Source organism: Pogoniulus pusillus, chromosome 34 (assembly GCF_015220805.1).
Source record: "Pogoniulus pusillus isolate bPogPus1 chromosome 34, bPogPus1.pri, whole genome shotgun sequence".
In the NCBI taxonomy this organism is placed as follows: Eukaryota; Metazoa; Chordata; class Aves; order Piciformes; family Lybiidae; genus Pogoniulus; species Pogoniulus pusillus.
The window spans coordinates 7,730,555-7,755,698 of record NC_087297.1 but is presented as its reverse complement, the minus strand read 5'-3'; the positions used below and the strand labels follow the sequence as shown (position 1 = coordinate 7,755,698).

Genomic DNA, 25,144 nt, shown 5'->3' with positions numbered 1-25,144 from the left:
GACCCAGGCTACTTCTCTACCAGCTTCTATAGGGGCACCTCCAGAGCCCAGATGAAACGAGCCTGTCTTCCATCTGTTGAGCTCTTCCTGCAGGCTGCCACAGCTGATTGTATGAACACAGTTCTGCAACTAGCTAGCAAGGGTCTTTCTCTTGGCACACACCAAGTGCTTGGACTGAACCGAGCGGCAGGAACAAAGTTTTAGAACCAGGGAGTGCCCTCTTACATCAAAATCACACCAGAATAGATGGGTATGAGAGCTCAGCTTCAACGTCAGGGTGGAAGAGGAACGAGCAGGCAAACAGCACCTTTGTTACCAAAGGCATCTGGAGTTTAAAAATGCCACTTGTTTTCACTTTAGTATTTTTAGGCTTTTTATATTGCCTAATTAACAGGAAGATACTACCTCTGTCACAACATTTGGTATTGTTTCTAGTATCAGTCCAAGTAAGTTGCTCAATAATGACTTCAATACTCAAGTTTCAGAGTAGTAAGTTTAATATTAAACCAGGGGATCAATATGGAACACGCCACTCACTTTTACAGAAGCTAAAGACATTTAGATGCTATATAGCTACTCTGATTTGTGACTGCCACTACTCATCCAAAATCTAACTGTCCTCTTGAGGCCAGGCAGAACTCAAAACAACCATCAGAAAGCAGCAGTGAAAGCAGCAAATCTCCTCTGCTAAAAAGATCAAGAAAATCCACATGCTGGAAGGAAGCAGAAACTTCCTCATCATGCTTTTCCAAAAGCAACTTGCAAAGAGAAATACCTGTCCTGCAAGTGACAGGAGAGCAAACAACCTCATTCGCTGCAGTGCATGGGATGGAGAACAGGAAGCAGTGAGTGAATTAATAACCTTGGCTTTTACAACAATACTCTGAAACGTATCTGCAACATAACTTAAACCTTGTCTTCAAACAAATTATTATGGCCTATGGGTCAAATGTTAACTTCAGGCTACTAGAGACAACAGCTTCACATTTGTACACTGGGATGCCCAAAGGTGCATCACTGCAATTGTAAGCAAACTTCTGCAAAACAAATCAGAACTCCTGGTAAAGAGGTCAGTAATGAGCCATCACTGTTTACTCTCAGTGTCTTGTTAACACAGGTCTGAACCTTGCACAGCCTCTTCTCCTGCAAGAGTTCACCGTGTCTTCGCCTCTCCTGTCCCCCCCACCAACGGTTATGCCTTAAATAAACTCAGCTGGGAAAGGTTTCCTTTGCAGCAAGCACAGTCTGATTTAGTGCTCAGATACACACATATCCTGTTTGCCACACAGACAGACCTTGAAAAAGCAGAAACCAGAAGAACAAGCAGGGTGGGTAGCAGGGCTGCTATGCTCAGTGACAGACAAGAACCCCTGCACTCAACATCCACAGCTGGGCTGGGGTTCTCTCCAGAGCTCAGTTCTGAGTGCTGAACTACTTCAAAAACTGTGATCCAGAGCCAAAACACATATTTAATAAACATCTGTGAGGGGATGCGAGAGAACAGCTGGGCAGGTGGAGAAGAACAGGCTGTACTCTGTGAACAGCCAAGTAGCTAACAACTTGATTGCATGTCCTAATATACTACTGCTGCTTCCCAATAACATTATTTGCATTTCCAACGTCCTGGCCTTTCCCTTGTTTAGACTGAAGGTTTTCAAGCATGAGACTGCAATGAGACTTGTACAAGCCTGACAGCCAGCACCTACCTGAGAGCTTCCACCTTTCACAGCACTGCCTGGCAATTCTACAGTAACTACAAGCAGATGGAAGATTGCACATAGGTGGAGATTAAAAACCTCTGGCTGTTACACTAACCACAAAAGACACTCCCTTGTTTTATTTACAGGAAACTGAAATCAAACTCCCCAGTAAATCCAAACAAGCCATAGGAGAGTCTTCACACATTAATCCAGGCCACTTCAGAAAACACTTCACACACACACAACTAAGCACCACTGAGTTCAGAGGATTAGTTAAGGGCTGAAAATCATGTATATGCTTAAGTGATTTCCCCAGGCAGAAATACAGTGGATCAGTATGTCTGATGGTAAACATTACACCCAAAGGAGTACTAATTTTTCAAGGCATTACATGCAGCACTCAATGTTCAGCTGTTAGGCATTTTCCACTTCTCTTGCTACAGATAACTGCAGCTGTCCCAAGGTGCTATCCAGCTGTGTTTAAGGACAGTTTTGCAAGACATTTACTTTATTTTTCCAGGAAGAACTAACAGTTGTTAGCAGCAGAAGCTGTACTACAACCAAGTGTACAGCAAGGAATCTATCTGTTGAGTGCAAACTCAAGCCTTCCTGGTTTGTACAATTAGACACAGTATTATTGTTCCTAAAAATGGGCTCTTCACTCCATGTGGAAAAAGCCACGGCACACACAGAGTGGAAGATACCCTGTGATTTATCTTTATTTCTGTTCTACAGAACAGGGGATCTAGCAACTGCCAGCACAACCAGCGCTGCAAGGCACACAATACTGACAACAGCATAAGACACTTGCTTGGTTAGTCATACCTCCCTCTCCATCCTACGACATGCACATGGATGCTGTCTAATGATTAAAACATTTTAGGGAGGTTCCCTAATTAGTATGATCATTTTTACCTTAGGGGTGTGTATTCTAGCGTTGTAATTACCCAAGGTTATTTTAGGATACACTCCTGGCTCATCTGTGGTCCAGGAGTGATGTATTTTGTTATCTTGCATCTAAGCAGCAGCAAAACACCACATCAGACAAATGCTTTGTTTCACATACTACTCACTGTGATGCCTTGACCACGTTTCAAACTGCTGGACAAGTCTTTAGCCTTGTCTTTCTACACCAGTATGATGTTTAGTTTGTAAATGCAGCAGAACGCCTGTGTGACAGCACAAAGAGGAGCCTTCTAGAAGCTGGCACCTGATAGCATCAGGATAGATGCTGGCAGTAAAACAAAAGATCTCACTAAAAATTACTGAAGCGGAAGATGCAGCATAAAAGCTAAGAAATAGCTGAGTGAGACTGATGTAGCTCCTGTTGGAAAGGCTTTCCAGATTAAAGCTACCGCAAAACAAAAATCCTTGAAGGAAGAAACCTGCCAGCCTCAGTGGCTGCATCCCTGTAGCGAGCAAAAAGAATCCTTTCATATCATCCTGAGATAGCAGCTGATTTGCAGCTGGACCTTGCCTGCTTCTGTAACATTCACTGTGTACAGCCTCAGCCATAGTCATCAGAGACCAGATACGCTCGAGGTTGTCTGTACTGAAAGGAGTCCTGAGGACAGTAAAACAACACAAAAAGCTCCTGCAGAAGGCTCATGACATTGTTCTTACTCTCCCTTCTGACTGATGCTGTACTCTTGCAGCCAATTCAGTGGCCATGGCCACAGCCCTCAAATCAGAGCACTGCAACTGAAGTGACACTGCAGCAATAGAAAGGATCCAACTAGTCCAATTTTGAGTAAAAGATTAATCATAATCAGGTATTGCAATGGGGAAAAGAAGCCAAGGAGAAAAGAATCCTATGATTGTAATACTGGAAAATAATTCCCACCTTTTAAAATGCTAACTGTCAAATCTCACATGCACTGGTTCCATTCTTACTAATCAGCAGTGAAATGTTAAAAAGCTTACTGTGTACCTTATTTAATTCTGAATGTCACTCTACCTTTACAATATGGATCTGACTTGAAGACCTAAAATGATTCATGAAGCATGTTACCAAGTCCAGCCAAGACTGAGACAATACATGCACATTTAATTGCTCACATGTTGCAGGATTACCGTGGACCACAGCAAACAGTGCATTTCCTATTGCTCTCATTGCAGTTCCCTGGTTCAATGCAAGTGAGATTACAGTAAGAAATTTGTTTTGACTGGATTAGGGCATTTTCTTGGTTTGCTCTCTTAATTTAGAGGCTGCCTGCCAACGCTGGGATGTTCTGACCTACATTAACATTGGGTCTCTGCTGTAGGTTCTGACTCAAGGACTGATTTAAATCCAAATCTGAATCTGCTAGTAATTCTGTTTTGTAATACAGAAGGATTAAAAAAAACAGTAAAAAGGCCTCCAAACCACAAAACATTATCTGAGAGGCAGAAAAACACTGCAATCAGTTCCCTCAAATCTGAAAAATACAGGAGGATTCAAGCAATATACACAATCTGAGATGACTCAATAACTAGCAATGCACTACACTACCTGCTGCATAGTTTTTACAAAACACCTTCAAATTTATTCACTTACCAGTCATGATATTGGGTAGTTCAAGATGAAAAAAAACCCCACAGTTTCCCAGGAAATTAGTGCCTGGAAGATTTTAGGGCACTGAAGGAAGACAAACTATGTTTACTCACCTGAGGCTGATTTTTCTCTTTGCATATCAGAAGTAAGATTTGGGGTTGTTTGCTTTTTTGTGTTTTGAGTTTGTTTGTTTGTTTTGGGGGGGTGGTCTTTTTTTAATTTGTTTGGGTTTTTTTATTTATTGCTCTGTCTTCTCACTCCTGCTGGCACTGTACAGCAATGAAATAGATAATGTCATGTCTCTACAGCAATACTGATACTGTTTTGGGGGGTGATGTTGGTTGGCTTTTTGTATTTGGTTGGGGTTTTGGTGGTTCATAGGATCATAGGATGCTAGGGGTTGGAAGGGACCCAAAGAGATCATCGAGTCCAACCCCCCTGCTGGAGCAGGACAATGCTATCTAACACAGATCACAGAGGAACACATCCAGACGGGTCCTGAAAGTCTCCAGAGAAGGAGACTGCACGACTCCCTGGAGAGCCTGTGCCAGTGCTCTGTGACCCTTACAGTAAAGAAGTTCCCCCTTGTGTTGAGGCAGAACCTCTTTTGCTGCAACTTACACCAGTTGCTTCTTGTCTTATCACAGGGAGCAAGTGAAAAGTGTGTGTCCCCTCCTGGCCCACCTTCAGATACTTACAAACTTTATCAAATCCCCTCTAAGTCCTCTTTTCTCCAGACTAAAAAGCTCAGGTCCCTCAGCCACTTCTCATAAGCCATGCCCTCCTATCCCCTAATCATCCTCACAGCCCTCTGCTGGACTCTCCCCAGCAGATCCCTGTCCCGCTTAAACTGTGGAGCCCAAAACTGAAGGCAGTACTCAAGATGAGGTCTCAGCAGGGTAGAGTGGAGGGGGAGGAGAACCTCCCTTGATCTGCTGGACACACTCCTCCTAATACACCCCAGGATCCCATTGGCCTTCTTGGCCATAAGGGGACATTGCTGTCCCATGGATGTTATCCACCAGCACCCCCAGGTCCCTCTCCACAGGGCTGCTTTCCAGCAGATCACCTCCCAGCCTGTACTGGTGCAGTTTGTTATTCCTCCCCAGATGCAGGACTCTGCACTTGTCCTTGCTGAACTTCATCTGGTTCCTCTGTGCCCAGCTCTGCAGTCTGCCCAGGTCCCTCAGGATGGCCGCAGAGCCTTCAGCTGTATCAGCCAAGCCTCCCAGCTTGGCGTCATCAGCAAACTTGCTGAGCAGACACTCTGTGCCCTCATCAGTGTCATTGATGAAGACGTTGAACAGGTTGTTTTGTTTGTTTGGACTATTTTGTTGGGTTGGTTTTGGGTTGGGCTTTTTTTGGTCTGTGTTTGTTGGGTTTTTTCTAGGCTTCACCTTTGCCTCCAAGAGTACAATGCAATATTAACTTTTAACTACACAGTATCTTAATTCTGCCTGAAAGGATTCTGAATACTTTGAAAAGTTCCTTGACTGTCTCCACGAGTAAACAAATCTTAACTGAAAAAGGCATTCTTGACAAAGGACAGAGGTTCAAGAAAGGCAGACATCAATACCTTACACAAAATGGAAGCAATTTAGAGTCTGGCCACCACCATTTCCACGCAGCTACAGCAACTGGTTAGAAACGAACCACAGCAGTGCTCAGCACCCTCAAACTGCACCTTATAGAAGGGCATGGCTTATAGAATCAACCAGGTTGGAAGAGACCTCCAAGATCATCCAGTCCAACCTATCACCCAGACCTATCCAGTCAACTAGACCATGGCACTGAGTGCCTTATCCAGTCTTTTCTTGAAGACCCCCAGGGACGGTGCCTCCACCACCTCCCTGGGCAGCCCATTCCAATGGGAAATCACTCTCTCTGTGAGAGCCTTAGAGTAGGCAAAGCAATAGCAGTGAACGGGCAGGTACCCACTGGCATAGGGGAAAGCATGTACAAATTTCCGTATAAAATTAATGTTTCTACAAATTAAGGAGGCAGTTAATTAATACAGAACCACAGAAACCTTTGAAGTGGGCTGAATGAGGGGAACGTAGCATGGCAGGGCTGCAATGCTAAAAGGAATTTAACTGCTTCTACTTACAGCTATTACCCTCCCCCCACCCAAGGCTTTCAACTTCAGGCTGCGGCTCGGATGCCCTGAAGGAAGACATTCACTCTGTCAAATGTTCACACTAGGCACTGGCAGCAAGTCTACCTTTCACAACAGACAGCGGATTGTACCGAAGAGAACCAAACCAACCAACCCACTTGATTCAAGGAACAATAATCCTCAGACTTAGAAAGAAAACTCGAGTCAATTAGAAACGTCTACAGTTTGGAAAACAGAAGAGGATCTCGGACCATTTTTAACTAGAAAACCTTATAAAAACTGATGAATAAACCAACATTTCACCTCCTGTGAAACAGTCGATCTACCAAGACACACAGGGGAGCTTTCATTTTCACTTCGCCCTCACCCTTATGGAGAATTATATTATTAAGCATACATCCAGACATCACTAAAGGATTTCTGAGAGGTTAAAAACGCGACATAAAGCTAACAGCAGGGATGAGTCCACTCCTCACGGAGAGGGAAAAGACGTCCTGAGAGGCAGCACTTGTTAGCAAGCCTCAGCTCCTAGCCTGGGCTCTGCAAGCAACAGGAGAACCTCCTGTGTTTTTGCCCCTAATACCTGATGGATGAGCAGCTGTAATTTCAGACAGCACGTCCCAAGGTGCTTTAGAAAAGGCAGACTGACTGGAAAATGAAGCCAGCAGCGGGGGAGAGCTTGGTCCCAAACCCACTGCCCTACGTGAGCGCAGAATGTGAGCTCCCAGGCAAAATGCGATGCGTGAAGCCGCACGTCCCCCAGCTGCCCCCTGCCTCTACACCAGGGAACCGTCCACCCCCGGATAGGGAGGAACACAAACATTCATAAACTCTGGTGAGGAAGAGCCAGCAGCGCTGGGCACCCGAAGAGGGTCAGAGGCACCGGCCGGGAGCGCCCCGCACGCCGCCGCCCGGGCGGGCAGCAGCTCCGGGGGGGCGGGCAGCAGCTCCGGCGGGGCGGGCAGCAGCTCCGGGGGGGGCGGGCAGCAGCTCCGGCGGGGCGGGCAACCGCTGCGCCTCACTCGGCCATTGCCGCTGCGCCTCACTCGGCCATTGCGGCTGCGCCTCACTCGGCCATCCGCCGCGGACCTCCAGACACGCTGCGGGCAGGCCTGGGACTCAGCAGGGCTGAGAGCCAACTAGAGCCAGATGAAGTCACCAAATGAATTTAGTTTTGACCTATCCAGCGTTTTGCTGCTGCTCCCCTCCTCCTCCCTGCCATGTATACGACTTGGAGGTGAAAGGCTGAAGACGCTGATTTACTCCAGCATAAGGTAATGGCTGGGGGGGGGTTGGTGACACTGCACAGCCCTCCTGGCAGGGCCCGAGCAGCTCCCAGCCTCACACCCCCGAGCAGAGCAGAGCCGGCGAGGCAGTGACTCAGCAGGGCACGGCTGAGCATCCAGGGATCTCGGCACAGGACAAGCCTGGGAAGAAGGGAAAATGGGAGCCTTAAACATGGGGAAACGCAGCTGCTGTTTCCTACCAGAAGGCTGCAGTACAGTAATAAAGCCTGGTTGTCCAAGGTATGTGAAGTTAACCCGCAAAGCACTCTCATGGGAAAGGTCTAGCTGAAGAAGGAGCACAATACACCTTTTCTGCTCACCAATGATGCAATATGATGCAGAGAACCAGGAACTTGCTCTCTTTTTACATCACAAACAAATGTAGATTCACACAGTGCAACATTTATTCTAACTTTAATATGTTAGAATCACAGAATATCCAGAGCTAGAACAGATCCACCAAGGATTGAGTCCTCTTCCCTGTTACTGCAGGGAACAAGGCCCTTTGAAAGTGGCATTCTACACAGGTACTTTGAGGTGACACCCTGGAAAGGCCAAGAAACAGCACAGTGACCACCTGTGCAACCAGTGCAGCCATCCCAGGACCCATGGCAAAGGTGCAGGAGCACAGCCAGCACAACGGAGCTACTCTGCTGCCAGGCGGGCAGCCCACCGTGCTTGGACCCTGCATTAGTCAGAGGCTGGAAGGGGATGACGCTGAGCAGGGCTTTAAGACAACATTTATTTTAAGCCATCTTTACCCTGCAGCTGTAAACAAGCATGTGACGACGGATGAAGCAACAGGCAACCATGCTGGCTGCTTTCACTGGTGCATCATACTCTAAAAAACATGGCCATGTATTTTTGTAACAAAATATTAAGCTTTAGAATGGCTGGCTAGGGTTCCTGCTGCTACCACAACTCTGCTGCTGTTTGGGGTTCAAAGGAAAAGTGCTTTCTCCTGGATATGCAGGGCACTTGGTGAGTAGGTTTCTAGGACCAAGCTCCAGCAGGCTTGATAAGATGAGCCTCAAGTAAATCCTTTCCAAGAACTGCCTCTGCAGACCACTAGACATACCTGTTACTAGACTCTGCACTCCAACATCTCTCCCAGTTCTCACTCCACTGTTGGTGAAAGCTAGGCTAAAGAAGACTAGTAATGAAATCACTTTGGAGTTCTGACACCTCCAGTATTGTTGAAATAGGCTGAAATAAACAGCCCTGTCTTTAGCATCTACAAACTCCCTACAAATCATTATTAATATGAAAGGGATTTTAAGGGTTACCACTACCAGCCATGACACTTAATTCTGGGTTTGGATACCAAAGCAACTTGACCTCTTTGCTCATTCTCATAAGTTAACACTGTAACAGACAAGGAAACACACTGAAATTATTCTGGTGCTGAAGATATTACCAGTAAATGACTCGCACTTAAGAATTAATCCTACCAAGGACTAACTACAACAGGGATGAACTTATAAGTGCAATTGCTTAGCTGCTAAATTAATTTTAGAGGAACTAAAAGTAGAATTCACTAATCCTTTGCAGCACAAATTGCCCTTTAGGAACATGCTAGCTGAACCATCTGTGATTTATGTAATGTATTATTCTTGCTGCGTGCCAGCAACCACAAACTTCTTTTGCCATTGTTGCACTACCAATGCAATTGCTGAGACTACCAACATCAAGTAAAGCTTTCCCAAAACTCATTTTTTTCAACCAGGTTAGTCTTTGAAAGTCTGGGAAGTTGGCATTTTCATTTACATTTTGACTTTTAATGTCTCCAGTCTATCTGAAAGAGGAAATCCCCAAAGCTTTTTAACGCCAACGAACTTAAGTAATGCTCACTGCTTGGATGCAACTGTGATTATAAGTGCACAAACACTGGCAGTTACAAATCCTTATCTAAGAGGCCCAGTAAAGCTTTGTACCATAAGCTAAGAGCAGCATAGATGTGCTGTTTAATGGGATTTGGCCTCCTTTTGTGGAATATGTTGAGGTCAATTCGTGAAGTGTATTGCTTCCAGCTGGCAAATGGTGACATTATCAAGTTCAACTCCCACAATAAACAAGGCAAAACACCAATGTATTGCTTGAATTACTTTTAACTACATCTAAGAGCAGTTAAGAAGGTGCTGCAATGTGAATATTTAGTTTCTTCAATGTTCTCAATGCTGTTATAGGTCATGTAACAAGACAGTTCTGCACCACTCCCTATTTAAGCATGAACTAAGCACACATCTGACGTTTTAAGATCTGTGCTTAGTTAAATTTAATCTGCAGAAAATGTTTATCAGTAATATCAATACTTTCTGCATGAAAAAATACACCACTCCTTAAATGCAGAAGTGGTAATTTATCAGCTTTTAACCTCAAGACATAATCTTTAATTGCTATGCAAGTAATTAATTTTATGACAGAGCAAAGCTGTCCCTTTTCTCCAGTGTGTGTGTGAGAGTTTTTGGTCATCCCTTGGTACTGAATTGCAGAAGCTCATTTCGAGTGATTTAAAGAATGTGGTATGAGGGAACCCTGAGACTGCAGCACCAGCACAAGTACAGCTTTTGCAAGAATTAAGCTAGTAAATAGTGGAAGTTGATGCAGTTGAACTGAGATGGCATGCACATGCTTTTCCATTTGAAATCCTTGATAAGATGACTTCACCTTGGTGGCAGTACTATGGAATCAGTCAGAGTTGGAAGGGACCACAAGGATCATCTAGTTCCAACCCCCCTGCCATGCCCAGGGACACCCTACCCTAGATCAGCCTGGCCAGAGCCCCATTCAGCCTGGCCTTAAACACCTCCAGGGCAACCCATTCCAGGCTCTCACCACTCTCATGCTGAACAACTTCCTCCTCATGTCCAGTCTGAACCTACCCATCTCCATCTTTGCTCCATTGCCCCTAATCCTGTCATTCCTTGATATCCTGAAAAGTCTCTCCCTTGCTTTTTTGTAAGCCCCCTTCAGATACTGGAAGGCCACAAGAAGGTCACCTGGGAGCCTCCTCCAGACTGCACAGCCCCAGCTCTTTCAGTCTGTCCTCACAGCAGAGCTGCTGCAGCCCTCTGAACATCCTCATGGCCCTTCTCTGGACATGCTCCAGCATCTCCACATCCCTCTTGTAATGGGGGCTCCAGAACTGGATGCAGTACTCCAGGTGGGGTCTCAGCAGAGCAGAGTAGAGGGGGAGAATCACCTCCCTTGACCTGCTGGCCACACTTCTCCTGATGTAGCCCAGGCTCTGGTTGGATTTCTGGGTTGCAAGTGCACACTGCTGGATCATGTTGACCCAGTCCCCAGCTCACATTCTCCAGTCCCTTAACCATCCTGGTGGCCCTCCACCTCACTCCAGTATGTCATTGTCTCTCTTAAATGGGAAAGGCCAAATTCAGACACAATATGCAACATGTGGTCTCAGAAGCAGCAGAGGGAAACAGTCACTTCCCTGGAGCTGCTGGCTACACGCCTGCTAATGCAGCCCAGCATGGGCTTGGCCTTCTTCCCTGCAAGAGCACACTGCTGACTCATGTTCATCTTGTTCACCACTAGGTCTACACTGTGCAGTACTTCAAGGAAAACTGGGGTGGGGGGGGTAAGGTAGTAGTGGAAAGCAACAACCTCAGTGCATTAAAAATAGTGTTGCTTAGTCCATTCTATAGCATCCCTATCACTGTGAAACTCACTTCACACTTAGGGACCACAGATTAAAAACATGCAGTGTAGAGATGAACTTATGCAGGCACATATATTTATTAAAGGGAAGGAAAACAAAAAGTAAATATTCCTTATGCCTCCTTAAGTCTGACAACTAGCACAATATGAATGTGTTGACTGAACACAGCATTTTCAATTGCAGTTCCAAATCCACATCTTGCATGACTCTGCAGCATTGGTAGTGGCAAGAAGGGATATGGACACCAAACAGTAATACAGTGAAATACAGTTAACATCATTCAGGTTTCCAACAGAACAGCTATTTCCATGTGAATGCTGTCCTTTCAGGAAAATTAATCCCTTCTATTCAACCAATTATCACTTCACTGTCTCCATGTTCCCAGCACTCCTACACACCATAGTCCTTCTGTACAGGAAAGCTCCCATGGGACTTTCATATTGCTGCGTTATGTATTCCACTTCCATACGGACAATTACTCACAGATTCTAAAGTTATTTTAATAAGCCATGATTTGTATAACATTGAATCCATAAGTAAAGCAAATGCACACTCTACTTCAAATATTTCAATGCTTCCTATTCATTATATGACTGGACTAGCTCCACAGAGATTAACCTTAAGAAGCAAAACATAACAACCATGTAAAATTTGCCTAAAATGAATTTTCATTCCCCTGAAATTGTTTAATACATATTGCCAGCTAGCCCTTCCGAGCATCAACACTGCATTCCAGAGTGACAGGCAAGGATTTGCATTCATGTGCATCTCTGAATAATTACAGCTGCTTGAGTTGGAAATCTGTACCGTACTATGGAACCCTGCTGTAGGGGGAAGGCTCACTTGAGTTACGCCTAAGATAAAACCCAAGCCCATGGATCTCACTTGCTAGCTTGCAGGGTTCCACATTGCCAAGAGACACAATATTGCAAATTAAACCTCAGAAACAATACACATGACCATACCAATAAACTCCAAGGCATACAACATTGCTTTACACTATAACAATACAGCAAAATACGCTATTCCTTCACTCAGTTGCCACATGGGAGCAGGGCTCAGCTTACACAGAAGAAATCCCAAACTCCAAACTGAGAATTTTTCAATTTGTGTGGCATCTTTAAATACTGCTCCAGACCACTCTCAGTTTTTATTTAAATTCATATGAGCCTAAACCAGTGTTTCTGTCCTTGCTCCTCTACCTGTGCAGGACCCAGATCCACTATCTCCATCTTCCACCACCTCACCCACACTCCAAAGCTCTTCTGTCCCCCAGCCAACACAAGCAAGCAACGCAAGGGGGCTGCAGACAGAGCCAGAACATCAAGAGCACAACCTGTATGCTGTGTTCCTGTCCAGGCAGAATGATTTGGCAGAGTTGTAGGATTTCCTACGGAAGCTACATCCTTAGGTTTGAACTCACTGATGAATGTTTATATTTCCTGTTTGGATAGCACAGCAAAAACACAGATTAAACATGAGCACCCTTCGCTGTGCAGGGAGCTCTATGGGAAACAAATCATTTCAGAGTGGTTAAGCTGGGCCATTTTATGGGTGTGATTTCAGCACACTAAGCCTTCTCCATCAAATATCTAATAACTTAGTACCCCACTAGAGAAACAGTTGTCAAAAATATCACAGGCAAGACTTGAACTTTGAATTAAATATGTAATAGCACAACAGGGTTGTTAAAAATAAAACCACTGCTTGTAAAACTCCAGAAGTTAAATGCATGTTCAAGTAAAGTTTTAGAGCTGATATTTCCCTTCCCCTCCCACCTAATTATAATGAAACAATATGAAGAAGATGCTTTATTGGTGAGTCAGGCAGCAGAGGTCTGAGCAAGATCCAAACAGTTACGCAGTGCTCAGCTAACACCATCCACAGAAGAAACATGGATGTTTTCCATTTACATTCGCTAGCACCAGTGCTGGAAGCAAGCGATCACTGCTGCTAGCTGGAGGCCAGGATTCAGGGAGCAAGGACATGAGTGTCCCAGTGTTGTCCTGGTGCAGCATCCGTCTCACCACCACCACGGTTACTCCACACTACAGCCTTCGTGCCATCCCACTCAGTGGTTTGTGTGATTGAGAGCAGATGTGGCGAGCCCACTCGTTTTCAATTATCAGACAAAGGCTGCAAGTTGCATCTCCAGAATGAAGGGCTGGCACACGATTTATCTTCTTCCTTACCAAGGCTTTGCTATAATTAGCTTTGGGCATGAGGAAAGAGAGGAGACTGTCAAATTAAACTAACCTCACCCCCTAAGCCCCCAAACCAAAACCTCTGAAGATATTTGTTTTAGAAAGTCACTCATGTGAATGCAAAGGCTTGAAATGTAAACCCAGGACACTTATGGTTTCTTACTATCTCCGAAAACAAGCTTTATATCTTGAAAGGTTACACCAAGTATGCCACCTGGGAGAGCATCACTGTGGTCCAGCCTGCTTGTCATGAAGCAGCTGCATCTCCCTCAAATGCAAGGAAATAGCTCTAATCAGGCTCTCTTAGTCCAGAGCCCCACCTCCACATCACCTTTCTTTCACAGTGCTGCATGTTTTTCAGTGCCTGTTTTCCAAGGAATCTATACTGAAGGAAGCAGGCAGAAGCCAAAGCGTCTGTTTCTAAAAGTGACAGCATCAGGTTCAGTTCTCGCATGTCCTAAGCTCGCTCTTTTTTTCGCTGGGTGCCAGAACCACACTGCTGTTGCTATGCAGCTCAAAAAGGTAGTTTAAAAAAAAAAAAAAAGAACAACCCACGCCACGCAACAAACCCAGAATGCAGCCTCCCACCTACAGGATGTTTCTGAAACCCACGGAGGCTGGGTGCAAATGAGGAGTACTCAGACCTTTTTTGTCGAGAACACTTGGGAGGGAGCAGAGAAGATGGTGCTGACTTAAAGTTACTTTCATTTCCTGATACAAACTGGCTTGTCCCCAGAGTGTAGCTTTCCCCTCCTCCTCCCATAAAGCTAACTATTTTTTAACCCCCAATTTTAACAAATACCCTCAGCTCCCAGAACATGGTGAAGCTACTTCCTTCAAGGAAGATCTAAATGTAGGTCAAGAGAGGTAGCCCAATAATGCCAGCACAGATTATCTAGGCTTCAAACTGTTGATGCAGTATTGGGCACAGGTATAACCCTTTGACACAGGTACGTACACTCATGTGACTCCCAGTTACCCTCATACAGTTTTACTCTGCACTTTGAGAGCTGAACCTACCCAGCAGAAGACACCAAAACAGCTCTGCCTAAGCAGAGTACTCCCTAATCAGAAAACAAGATTAAAGAGGAGCAGCACCACCAGCAGCAACAGGAAGCCAGCTTTATGAAAGTGAAAGAAGAGAAAATAGAGGGGACCTAAGCTCACAGGAACCAGGCAAAGCTTTCTGCATGGTACCTCTCATGCTGACACATCATCAGGATGGGCTTCTCTTGGATGGCTAGTAACTAGCTTGTTGCAGTCCAGCTACTTGACAGACAAGGTTATCACAGCTACCACTTTTAGAAAAGCTCAAGCCCAATTTATGGGATATGATTTCTGACCTTTTTTTACTGCCCTTTTTTTTTTTGAACAGTCATTTAATATTGCCTTACTTCCATTGAAATCTAGGACAGAATTCTCACAACCTACAACAGCAGCAGTTAGGCCAAGAGCAAATGCCTCTGAAAGTAACGTTTCAGTTACTAATACATTTAATATCATTTGGTTTGATTAGCATTTACAGTTTCAGAGGGTGAAAAGAGTCATGCCTCTCTGTACTGAAGTGAGATGACAACTCCCTGCTTTTATTCTGCATCATCTTCCCAGTTCTCAGCAAGTTTGAGCCTTAATACACTATTTTTATCAACAGAGAGGGTCTTTTTTACTTCAGTGGAATTATCTGCTTACTATATTCAATGGAATCTAATTTTAAGGCAAGAAATGCCTTCTGCCCAGAGTAAGAGGAAGCATTAAGACTCCCTTTGTACTCTGAATAAAGCTGCACGTGTGTGGAAGGCAGAGTCACCAGAGACAGTGGCAGGCACCAGTCCTGCCAAGGGAAGGATGCTCTGCCACAAGGGACCAGCCTGCCTCCGGCAATTCATCAGCAGCTGGGAAGGCAAAGACCGAACCACTGAAATACCAGTCTCTGCTTTGATCATGGAAGTTACCAGCTCACGCTGCAGTAAAAGACTGCCACATAAACTGCAGGGTGTTACAAAGTGTATTTCAGCAGAGGGTGCGGAAGTTACCACTTCCATCCAGCTTTCATTATACACACAGCACTATCACACATCAGCAACTTACATAAGGCTTTCTAAAAGGAAGACAACACTTAGAGAAAACAAACGTTTAAACCAGATACCATTAGAAAGGTACATATGCATAGACAGCAAAGAAGTGGGTTGATTTTATCTCTTTTAACTTAGTGATCTGAAGAAAAGTAATCTGGAAGTTAGGCAACTTCCCCTCCTCTTCACCAAAGTTCTGAGAACAAAACTAAATATAGCCAGTGCAGAAGAGCCAGAGACCATTTTTTTTCTAGCAGCACCACGATAAAGCAAAAGTTAGCCACTGTGTCCTGCAAAGGAGCATGCAACAGTTTGTCCCTTTCAGACCAGAGTAGTTTGAGCTGGGCATGCCATTCAAACCAGGAAATATTCAAACTCTTTGTACAGCTAGCTTTTAAAAGTACGGTGAGCTGATCAACCACACAAGATGCTTGGAGTCTGGCAAAAAAAACACTGCAGACATGCCCTGTTTTAAAGCAAATAGCCACACAGATGTTGATTTGGTTTCTCTTTTTTTTTTCCCCTCCATTTTTTTTCTTGAACATAAAAGTAAAACTATAATTAATGTCATTCTCAGAAGCGAGCTCAAAGCTATTTTGGGGCAATGAAACGACACCTCAGTTCCAATCTAACTCTAAAGTCAGTCTCCTGATCTGGAGTGCATGAAACAGCATTTCACTGGGGAAACACAGACTGATCACAGTTATTTACACAAATACTTACTCTGAAAGTTATTTACATCTCTTCCCGTGACTCAAATTTATGCCAAAGTGCCTGCTTTCCATTTAGCAGCTATATAAGGCTGGATGAGAAACTTAACACCTCAGGCCTGTATGTCCCAGTCTGCAAAATATAATATGTGCTTTGGAAGACTTGGGAAAACTATTTGTGGCTTTGCATACAGAGCACATGGTTGGGACTCATGTGGTACAGGGTCAGTTCCCTGCTGCATCTTCAACTCAGCAGATAACTTAGGTCAACTCCTTGCATGTCAGATTCCTAGTCTGTAAAATAGTTTAAACTTCATTTCTTTTGAATCTGATTTGGCTATCAGATCTTTGGCAGGAGCTGGTATTTGAGACAGTGTAGTTGTAGGTATTTTTTGGTTTGTTTGGGGGGGATTTTGTTGGGTTTTTAGGTCTCAGAATACCTAAACATAAACTTATTCTGATTCACAGACACTGCTTTTGTTTTAAAATACATATGAAACAGAGCATGCTAAAAGAAGTGAAATAAGAAAGCACTTCTGATGTTGGAGGAGCAAAAAATTAAATACTGACCCTCCCTCTACACATTTAGTAAATGCAGTTTAACTCGAGCAAAGCTACACTACACAGCAGTGTATGGTGAGCAAAGTGTGCACTTCTAGATCTGTACAACTGCTGCTCTGATGTCATGCTTCAGACTGGGTTAAGGACATATTTATTCCATATTTCTAGATACAGATGGGAGCAACCAGCCCAATGATCTGAAGCACAGCAACTTATGTCATATGGCAAAGATGTACAAGCTGATTCAAAGTCATTGTGGCACCAACAGTCCAGCATGGCAATAGGCACAATACTGACCAGCTGCTGCAGTTCCAACTCAGCAAGGACCAAACCAGTCCAGACATTAAAGGATTTCATGGAACTTAAAAGCTCATTCTTTCCCAGTATCAAGGAGAAATGTCAGCAGGCTTTTCACATATTGTCTTTAAGGTTTGTTTTGTTATGGTTGGCATTTACTTCATAAAGTACCTTAGAGGTATAGATGAGAACAAATTCTCATTCTCTTCTTCAAAGAAGGGGCGAAATCACAGATAGAAGTGCTATGACTGTAGAACAGATTAGGTTTCCACAAAGCAAAAAGAACCTAAACAGGGCTTCCCAGTGGAACTGCTTGTCTACACATAGAAGATTTATGAAACATACTGGATTATTTATTTACTGCCCTAAAATAACATGCCACATTAGCATCAGTAGTTCTGCGTGGCTTTATTTTGCAGATATGGACACGAAGCTCTGCAAGAGCAAGGAATGCTCTGAATGGAAAGCTATTCAGATGCAGAATAACTTCACAGTTTCTGGAAAACTGGACAAGTGATTTAATTATTTCTGTCATCACATGCTTAACACAGCAGTCTCACAAAATATCTTTTCTAGACATAGTTCAGTGTATGACACGACAGGCAGAAGGACAACACTGACTTGTTGATGGCTGCAGAAAATAATACACAAACCTATAGCAAAAGGATAACAGAGAACCTCATTCAACAGTGGTCTTCAAAAGAACGGTTCCTAAGGAAAGCAGTGAGAAAGCAATCAGCTGCACCTATGACATGTCAGAATAATTAAAGGTGGATGCATGGTAATTAATTTGAAATCTATTTCATTTTTATGCTGAAGTGTATGATGGAAATAAAGCTTTCCTCTAGTGCAGAATCTCACACTGCTCAGCTGAAATTCAGATATGGGAAGTAAAAGCTCCAATCTTTCTGCAAGTAGAAGCAGGTCTTTACAAATGCAATTCTGCTACCCTATGTAAGTGGTGTGCATCGGGGCTTCGTTATGCAAAGTATCAACAGATTCAGAGAGAGGGACCCCCTACATTTTGTTGGTTTTCAATAAACCACACACTTGGGTCTCCAACGCACTTCAGAATCACGCTTCAGTGTGTGTGATCAAAAATGAGGTTCACTGTTCAGGTTAGCAGTGGTCAGCTCTGCCAGTAGCAGCTCTGTTACTCCTCATCAGAAGAAAAATAAGATACTGCGATTTTCTTCAGACAAACAAGCCAAGCCATCCACATTTGTTTTCATCTAATCGAGCGTACAACTCGCCACTTTGGGCAGCTCTTTGAAAGCAGCATCATTTCCTGCTGTTGGGAAGCCAGCTCTGAGGGGCGTGTTCTCTGCAGAGGCACCGCTCGCTGTCATCCCGGCGGCACTGAACAGAGCTGTACGGTAACGTAAGGGGAGCCCCTGCCCGCATTTTATCTCCCTTCCAGCCGGCAGCAAGCAGCACATCAAACCAGTTGCGTTCCGGGCTGCGCCGCGACCCTTATCAAACAATGCAAACAATTTTAATGAGCTTATCTGCCGGAGCACATTGTCGGAGATGTTAATGCAGCAGCACTGCCAGCAGCGCATGCCAAACGAGACATCAAAAATGCCTACAACTGCGACAAAGGACCTGCCCCCCTAAAAAAAAACAACAAAAAAAAAACCACGAAAAAACGTCAAATAAATACAAAATGGGTCTGGCTGCGGCCGCCGCGGCCGGTGGGTGGAGGGGTGGACGAGCCGCCCCTCCGTCTGCCCAAGCACCGGTGGATGCGTGGGGGTGTGTCTCCCCCGCCCCGAAGAACTGGGGGTGGCTGTCACCCTCGGATTGAGGCGCTGGGAAAAGGGGCATCCCCGGCCGCCCCACAGGGCGGTAACGATGCCCGGGACGGGTATCGTTACTGCCCGCGCCCCGCCATCCCCGGCCGCCGCCTCCCGCACGGCGCCGCCTCCCAGATCCGCAGCGAGGTGCTGCGGCTCTTCCCACCGGGAGCTGGCTGCCGGTGCAGGGTTCTGCCTTCCCTGTCTTATTTATTCCCTTTCCCCCTCTTTATCTCCACTGAATTTTAAAATTATTATTATAAGCCGCCTTTCTTCGCCCGGGCGCGGCCAGACCCCGCAGACATCCCGCCTCTTCATCAAATGCTTTCCAGCCGGACAATGCCAGCGCCGCCGCAGCTCCGGTCCGCCCGCTCTGCCGGGTCCGGGGTAGGGGAGCGCGGGGGGGCTGCAGCCTGCCCGCCTTATGCAACCGCCCCCTGCGCTGCAGCCCCCCCCTTCCCTCCTTCCCCGCCCGCCGCCGCCGCCCCGCTCGCCGCCGCCGCAGTACCTGTAGGAGCGCTCCCCCCGCACCGTGTGCTTCCTGAAGGGGATGATGGTCGTCCCGTTATCCTGAATGATGTCGTTATTGTTCTCGCCATTTGGGGACAGGGCTTGGGTCGGTCCGGGCATTGGCGCTCCCGCGGCTCCGCAGAGCCCCGCGCTGCTGGTGTGCGGAAGGTGGCGGCAGCAGCCGGACTCTCGCCACCCGCCCGCTCCGCGCCGCTCCGCCCCGCCGCGCACGTCAGCCCCGCCGCCGCCCCACGTGACGGCCCCTCGCCATGGCAACCGGCCGGCGCCGAGGCCGCCCTGCTGCGCCCGGGGAGGGGAGCGGGGCGGGGAAGGCCGCGGCGGGACCGCTCCCCCACACAAAGGGGCACTCGCCCGCGGTGTGTGCGGTGCGGACCCGCCGTTCCCCAGCGGTGGCGGAGCTGGCGGGGAAGGCCCGAACAGTGAGGCGATGCTGCGCGCAGCGGGCAGACAAAGCGCCGGGGCAGCTTCCCGAGACCCTCGGCGGCCACACCGTTATTCCGCCGCCTCCGTGCCTGTCCCGCGCTCGTGGGTGGCACGGAACGACGGCCGTGTCCCCTCAAGAACGGGGCGGGGAACCGCGACGCTCCTCTACCCCTGACAACGGCGGCCACGGTTTCGCCCTGCTTTTGCGAGAACCACCGAGACCTCGGAGCCTGACATCCCGACATGGCCCTCATCTCCCCGCCACCCCCCAGGATCACTGCTTCACTGACAGCGTTCTCGAAACAGTGGCACAGGCTGCCTAGGCGGCTGGGGCCTGAATCCCTAGCCCTGGAGGTGTTTTGTAGTCTGCGGAGATGAGTGCTGAAGACCAGGGCTTAGCACCACTTGGTAGAGTTAGAGAATGGACTGTTAAAGGTCTTTTCCGACCAAACCGTTTCGATGAACACTGGAACTCAAACTGTTGACCTCAGCACGGAACGAGCCCCCCACCTCTCTCTCTGCTGTTCCAATGCCCGGACGGCAGCCGTACAGTTCCAACAAGGGGACACTACCCAGCTCTCCTTAACATCTTGCCTCTGTTTTAGCTACTTCTGCTGCGCTGCCCATCCTCCCCTCCTGCCCCAAACACCAGAGCGTCCAAATTACCAAGCTGTGTATCCCTGTGCTTATGGCTTCATTGGAAAGCACAGCAAAACACCTGGCAAGATGCATTGCACATTTCCAGCTTTCTCCTGCTCTCTGGCTTACACAGAGGAACCATCTGACAGCACATCGTTTGAAGTCTTGCTTGGGTCAGAAACAAGAAGGGAACCTGCCAGGCTAGCGGTACTGGACTGCTGCCACTGCTAGCTGTTAACGCCATCAGTCACACAACTCTTCATCCCTTCCTCCTCTTCATTCAAAAGGGATTTTTATGCCCAGCCCCACAGTTTGTTTCCCTCTGCATGTCTGATTTCTGCCCATCTTCCCTTGCAATGTCCTTCAAAGTTTTGGTGCGAACCACAGATCATTCTCAGAAGCAGATCCAAACATCACTGTGGTGAAGCCTACCCCTCACGTCCCAACACTGCATCCAAGCTCACAGTTACCACATTACAAAATCAAAACTATCCATCTGTTTACAAATTGTTTTAGCTCAACAGAATCCAGCAAAGTGTGATTGTGGGCACAGCCTCCAAGCAGCTCTGTATGACCTCAAGGCTGTTAGATGCAAAGGAGCAAAAAAAATATTGGGGCAGGTCTACCAACATCTTAAAATAACCCAAAACCCAAACCCAAACAACCACCACCACACCCCAAAATCCAACTGTCTTTTAAAAGGAGTTTCAAGGTGACAAGTCAAAGGGAAGCAATATCAGTATCACTATGTTCTCAGAGGCACATGCTGGTATTTTAACAGAACTCAACAGTGCTGAAGTATGAATTTGATCAGCTTCATATCTCACGTTTCTGTGGCACTAAAAAAGTGATTTTACAGTTTAACTCTTCTGAAATGAAATTTTGCTGAAGGTTGTGTACTCCTAGATACAGACTTTAGATTCACAAAGAGGTTGCAAGGCGAGTGCAATCAACAACTAAACACCAACAGCACAGCACCAGGACCACTGGGAAACTCCTTGGATTTAAATTAGGTGTATACATTAACACACAGAGAGCAATCTCTACCAACTTGCCATGGCCCTCTGGACATCAGGATAGGAGGTTTTGTCCAGAGGTTTTATTTATTCTTTCTGCCAGGTTTTCAGATATACTCAAATTTTGCTTTCAGTAACCAACCTATGAAACATTTGTTATTGACATACTTCACTGAAAAATGTTCCATTCATTTGGCAACAGTAAACCCACTGGAGAAAGTTGCCTTTGAGTCTTTTTCAAAACAAGCAACAAAACAAATTCTGCTTTAAAGGCCACTCGGTAGCATGGGGGAGCCAGAAATACTACATGCTGAGATCTTCTGTGGAAGGTTGCTAGCTGCCAGACACAACCCTACCTGCTCTCCTAAGCAGTGAGCAGTACAACACTCTGCTGCCCCAGCTTGTTAAAATGTTTGTATTTCTTCACTAGTGGCAAAGAACAGAAGCTTCTTTACTGAAGTCTCCAGAACTGTTTAAACATGTGCTGATGAGGCTACAGGAGAGAAGTGCAGGTGAGGACAGCACGGCAACCTTGCTTCAGACCCCTCCTTGCATTAGGATCCAGGGTCAGACAACACGTGCAGTGTGTCAGTGCAGCACTTCACCTTTGCAGAGGCTGAGCCAGGCCTCAGCAAAAGCCACTTGGTGCTGGTTTTCAGAAAGCACAATGCTTCCCTGCGTGATCCAGCACAGCTGGGGGGCACAGTGGGGGTTCTGTATACACAGCACTCCCTCCACTTACATCTCTGTTTCTGAGCACTGTGGCCTGCAAACACAACCCTTTTCCTTATATGTAGGGAGCCACCAGTACCACCTTCCCACTTTCATCATTGCAAGAAAAGAGGTCTCAGAAGCAGATCCAGTAACACAGGACAAAAAAGCAGCTGTTGCTCTTACTAGGTGCCTGTGCATCTGTACTGCCTTTATCTCTTTTACATGTAGGAGGCATAGACACAGAGAGGCAGCTCCAAGAGTAAAAGGTCAGCATGGTGTTGATAAAAAAAATCCAACACCTACAGTGTGATGACAGTACCTAAATCTATTACTCACAAGTGATATGCAGACTAAGCAAAGCAGAGAGACAGGAAGGCAAATAATGCCGAAGGGTGGAATTACAAAACCTGATGTAATAGACCTTCAAGTGCTGAGAACCACAGAAGCAGTGGCTGAAGGGACCTATGGAGGTCATGCACTCCAGTCTCCCAGTCCTGCAGGATTGTCATCAATACAAGATGAGATTGTGTTTGGCAGCACAATTACAGTCTACCCAAATCTTGAAAATCTCCAAGGATAGAGACATGGCATCCTCTCAGAGCAACCTGCTCCTGTGCCATTTTAGCCTGACTTTGCCCTTAAGGTGATCACTCTGTTCTCTCAGAGAGCACAGCAAATCCCAGGAGTGGTGAGGGTGACAGAGGAACATGAAGGTGAAAAGGTGTAAGAGGCACATGCGTTCCAGCCGTCTAATTTCTGTTCTGTGAGCGGGGTGGAGAGAAGACTGGGGAGCACTGCAACAGGGCTAAATATCATTCTTCAAAATACTGTTGCTCCTTCCTCCTCAGAGCTTTTGTGCCCAGTTCCTCTCTCCTTGCTTGCTCTAGGCCTCCCTTACTGTAGTACAAAGGCCACGCAGCATAATTTACAGTGCCTCAGAGTGAAATCCCCTAAAAGCCCAAAATGCAGTGGTAGAAAGACCTCAGGCATGCTCAAGCCAGAATTTTGAACTACACAGCTCACATGGAAATAAATTATGAGTGTTTTGGCACTCGGAAAGAGGGCCCAATGCACAGCCTCTGCAAGCACAGGCCATGGTCACAATAGAGACTTCTGCTGGCATTTATCAAAACAATAAAACCCTCAAATCTCTCTAAAACTGCTTGTACGTAACACAGCCAAAGTATAAATACAATTAATGACTGCATAAATTCCCCACTGCTTGGATAACTTTAGGGAGGAGTAAGAGGTGAGGTCAAGAAAAACACATTTAACCCTACAGTGACCAATGGACATCCCTCATCTCTGACATCTCTGCTCAGGTGCTTAAAGAATGCAGTGAGAGATTCTTTATGCTGCTCGCAGAATACATCTCAGCTGCAACTTCAAACTGTAGCAAATACCATGCAAACAGTTGCTGTGGCCCATGTACTTTTCAGAGGAGTTTCATGACCACTCCTGTCACAAGTGCAGTTTTTCTACTGGGAAAGGGAATGAAAAAACAGATTTCAGGCAAGCAGAGGCTAGCAACAGCTTTTGTAAAGCAGCAGTCCTGATCAATATAGTTTGCTTTTCTTATTTAACTATGTTCAGTCTTGATTTATCAGGATGAAGATTAACAGAATTCTGCAAAGCAATAGCTTTACAAGCCAGAGAGCAAGGTCAAAGTTATTTCTACCACTCAGGTGTGTGCATCAGAAATTTGTGCAAAACCAGATCCTACCTCAAGGAGTTGGCCAACAGCGTTTAGATTTCCAAGTGAGTGAATACAGCAAATCAAGAGCAAAGCTTGGGAAGAGCTATTCTATTAAGTTTTGAACACACCTTGCTTCTTCAAGGAAGCGTCCATTTACTAAGGTGTATAGATACACGTTGTTGCTAGCATGGGTCAGTAGAATGGATATAGCCATAAGGACACTTAATTGGACTGAATCAGAATCAGCCTAATTTCTGATAGCACATACAAGGAATAAAAGTATCATTTATTCAATTAAGAACAGAAGACATGGACGATCTCAGTTTGCATAACACTTATGGCAAGTACAAAGGAGGTGTCTGTAGCCACATGTCTATTAGGGAGCACTGGCTTGGGCCAGCCTAAATTAGTGCACAGTTCTAACCTGTAATGATAGCATGGTGCACAGAAATGTCCATAAGGGAATTAGCAGCAGCAAGCAATGTTATTAACCCAGTGAACATGTCAGATATGATGTGGTTTGTAATAAGTTTCAAGCTGGCCTGGTCTATGCAGTAGAACTCACATTTCCCGTTTCACTGACACACTGTTAGCTGCACTGACCAGCCCAAAGGAAAGCTCTCACTGTGGTGTAAAATCACTTCAATTGAAAATTCAAAATGATAACTTTATGGACTGTGTTTACACAGCATTGCATAAACCCTCCCACCTCTATCCTCCTACCTCCTTCTATGCCTTAAATTTCAGGACGCATTGCATTTAAAACTCCCCATACCAAAGAGCAAATGATAATTCTGTCAGGACAAAGAAACACTGCATGAGTTTTAATAAAACAGCTACTTATCACTCCAGACATCCTGTAGATAAAGAATGAGCTTCCCACCCTTGGGGATTCTGGTGTTGCCACTTTAAGCAAAGTCTTGATTATTTGCCTTCCCTGGAGAGAGACAGATAAAGAGAAAGAAAGAGGGGGCTGTCCCAGTTACACAATGTGCATGGACCACATCCCTATGAGGTAATTCAAATCTATTTTTAAATAGGCAGACATATTTATATTTCAGAGGTCACATTTAATATTTTAAGAAGTGTTCTGTGCCTGTGAGGAAGAGTAAAATAAAACCTAGAGCCTCTGTCAACTAAGCATTCTTGAAAACTTAGCCCAATAAGCAAC

General features: G+C 45.8%; 1 protein-coding gene across 3 annotated transcripts in view; it reads right to left on the bottom strand.

The window, feature by feature from the left end:
• The window catches only part of MAPRE2 (microtubule associated protein RP/EB family member 2), a 92,242-nt gene that overhangs the window by 40,731 nt on the left and 26,367 nt on the right, over positions 1–25,144 (bottom strand). For 2 of the 3 annotated variants that reach the window (XM_064170687.1, XM_064170688.1), the window contains exon 1: positions 19,463–19,699. The exons of the other annotated variant lie outside the window; for it this stretch is intronic. In XM_064170687.1, the coding sequence (XP_064026757.1) occupies positions 19,463–19,584 (122 nt within the window). In that variant the 5' untranslated portion in view covers positions 19,585–19,699. Of the gene's footprint in view, positions 1–19,462; positions 19,700–25,144 lie in introns of those variants that run through there. 3 annotated transcript variants of the gene reach the window in all.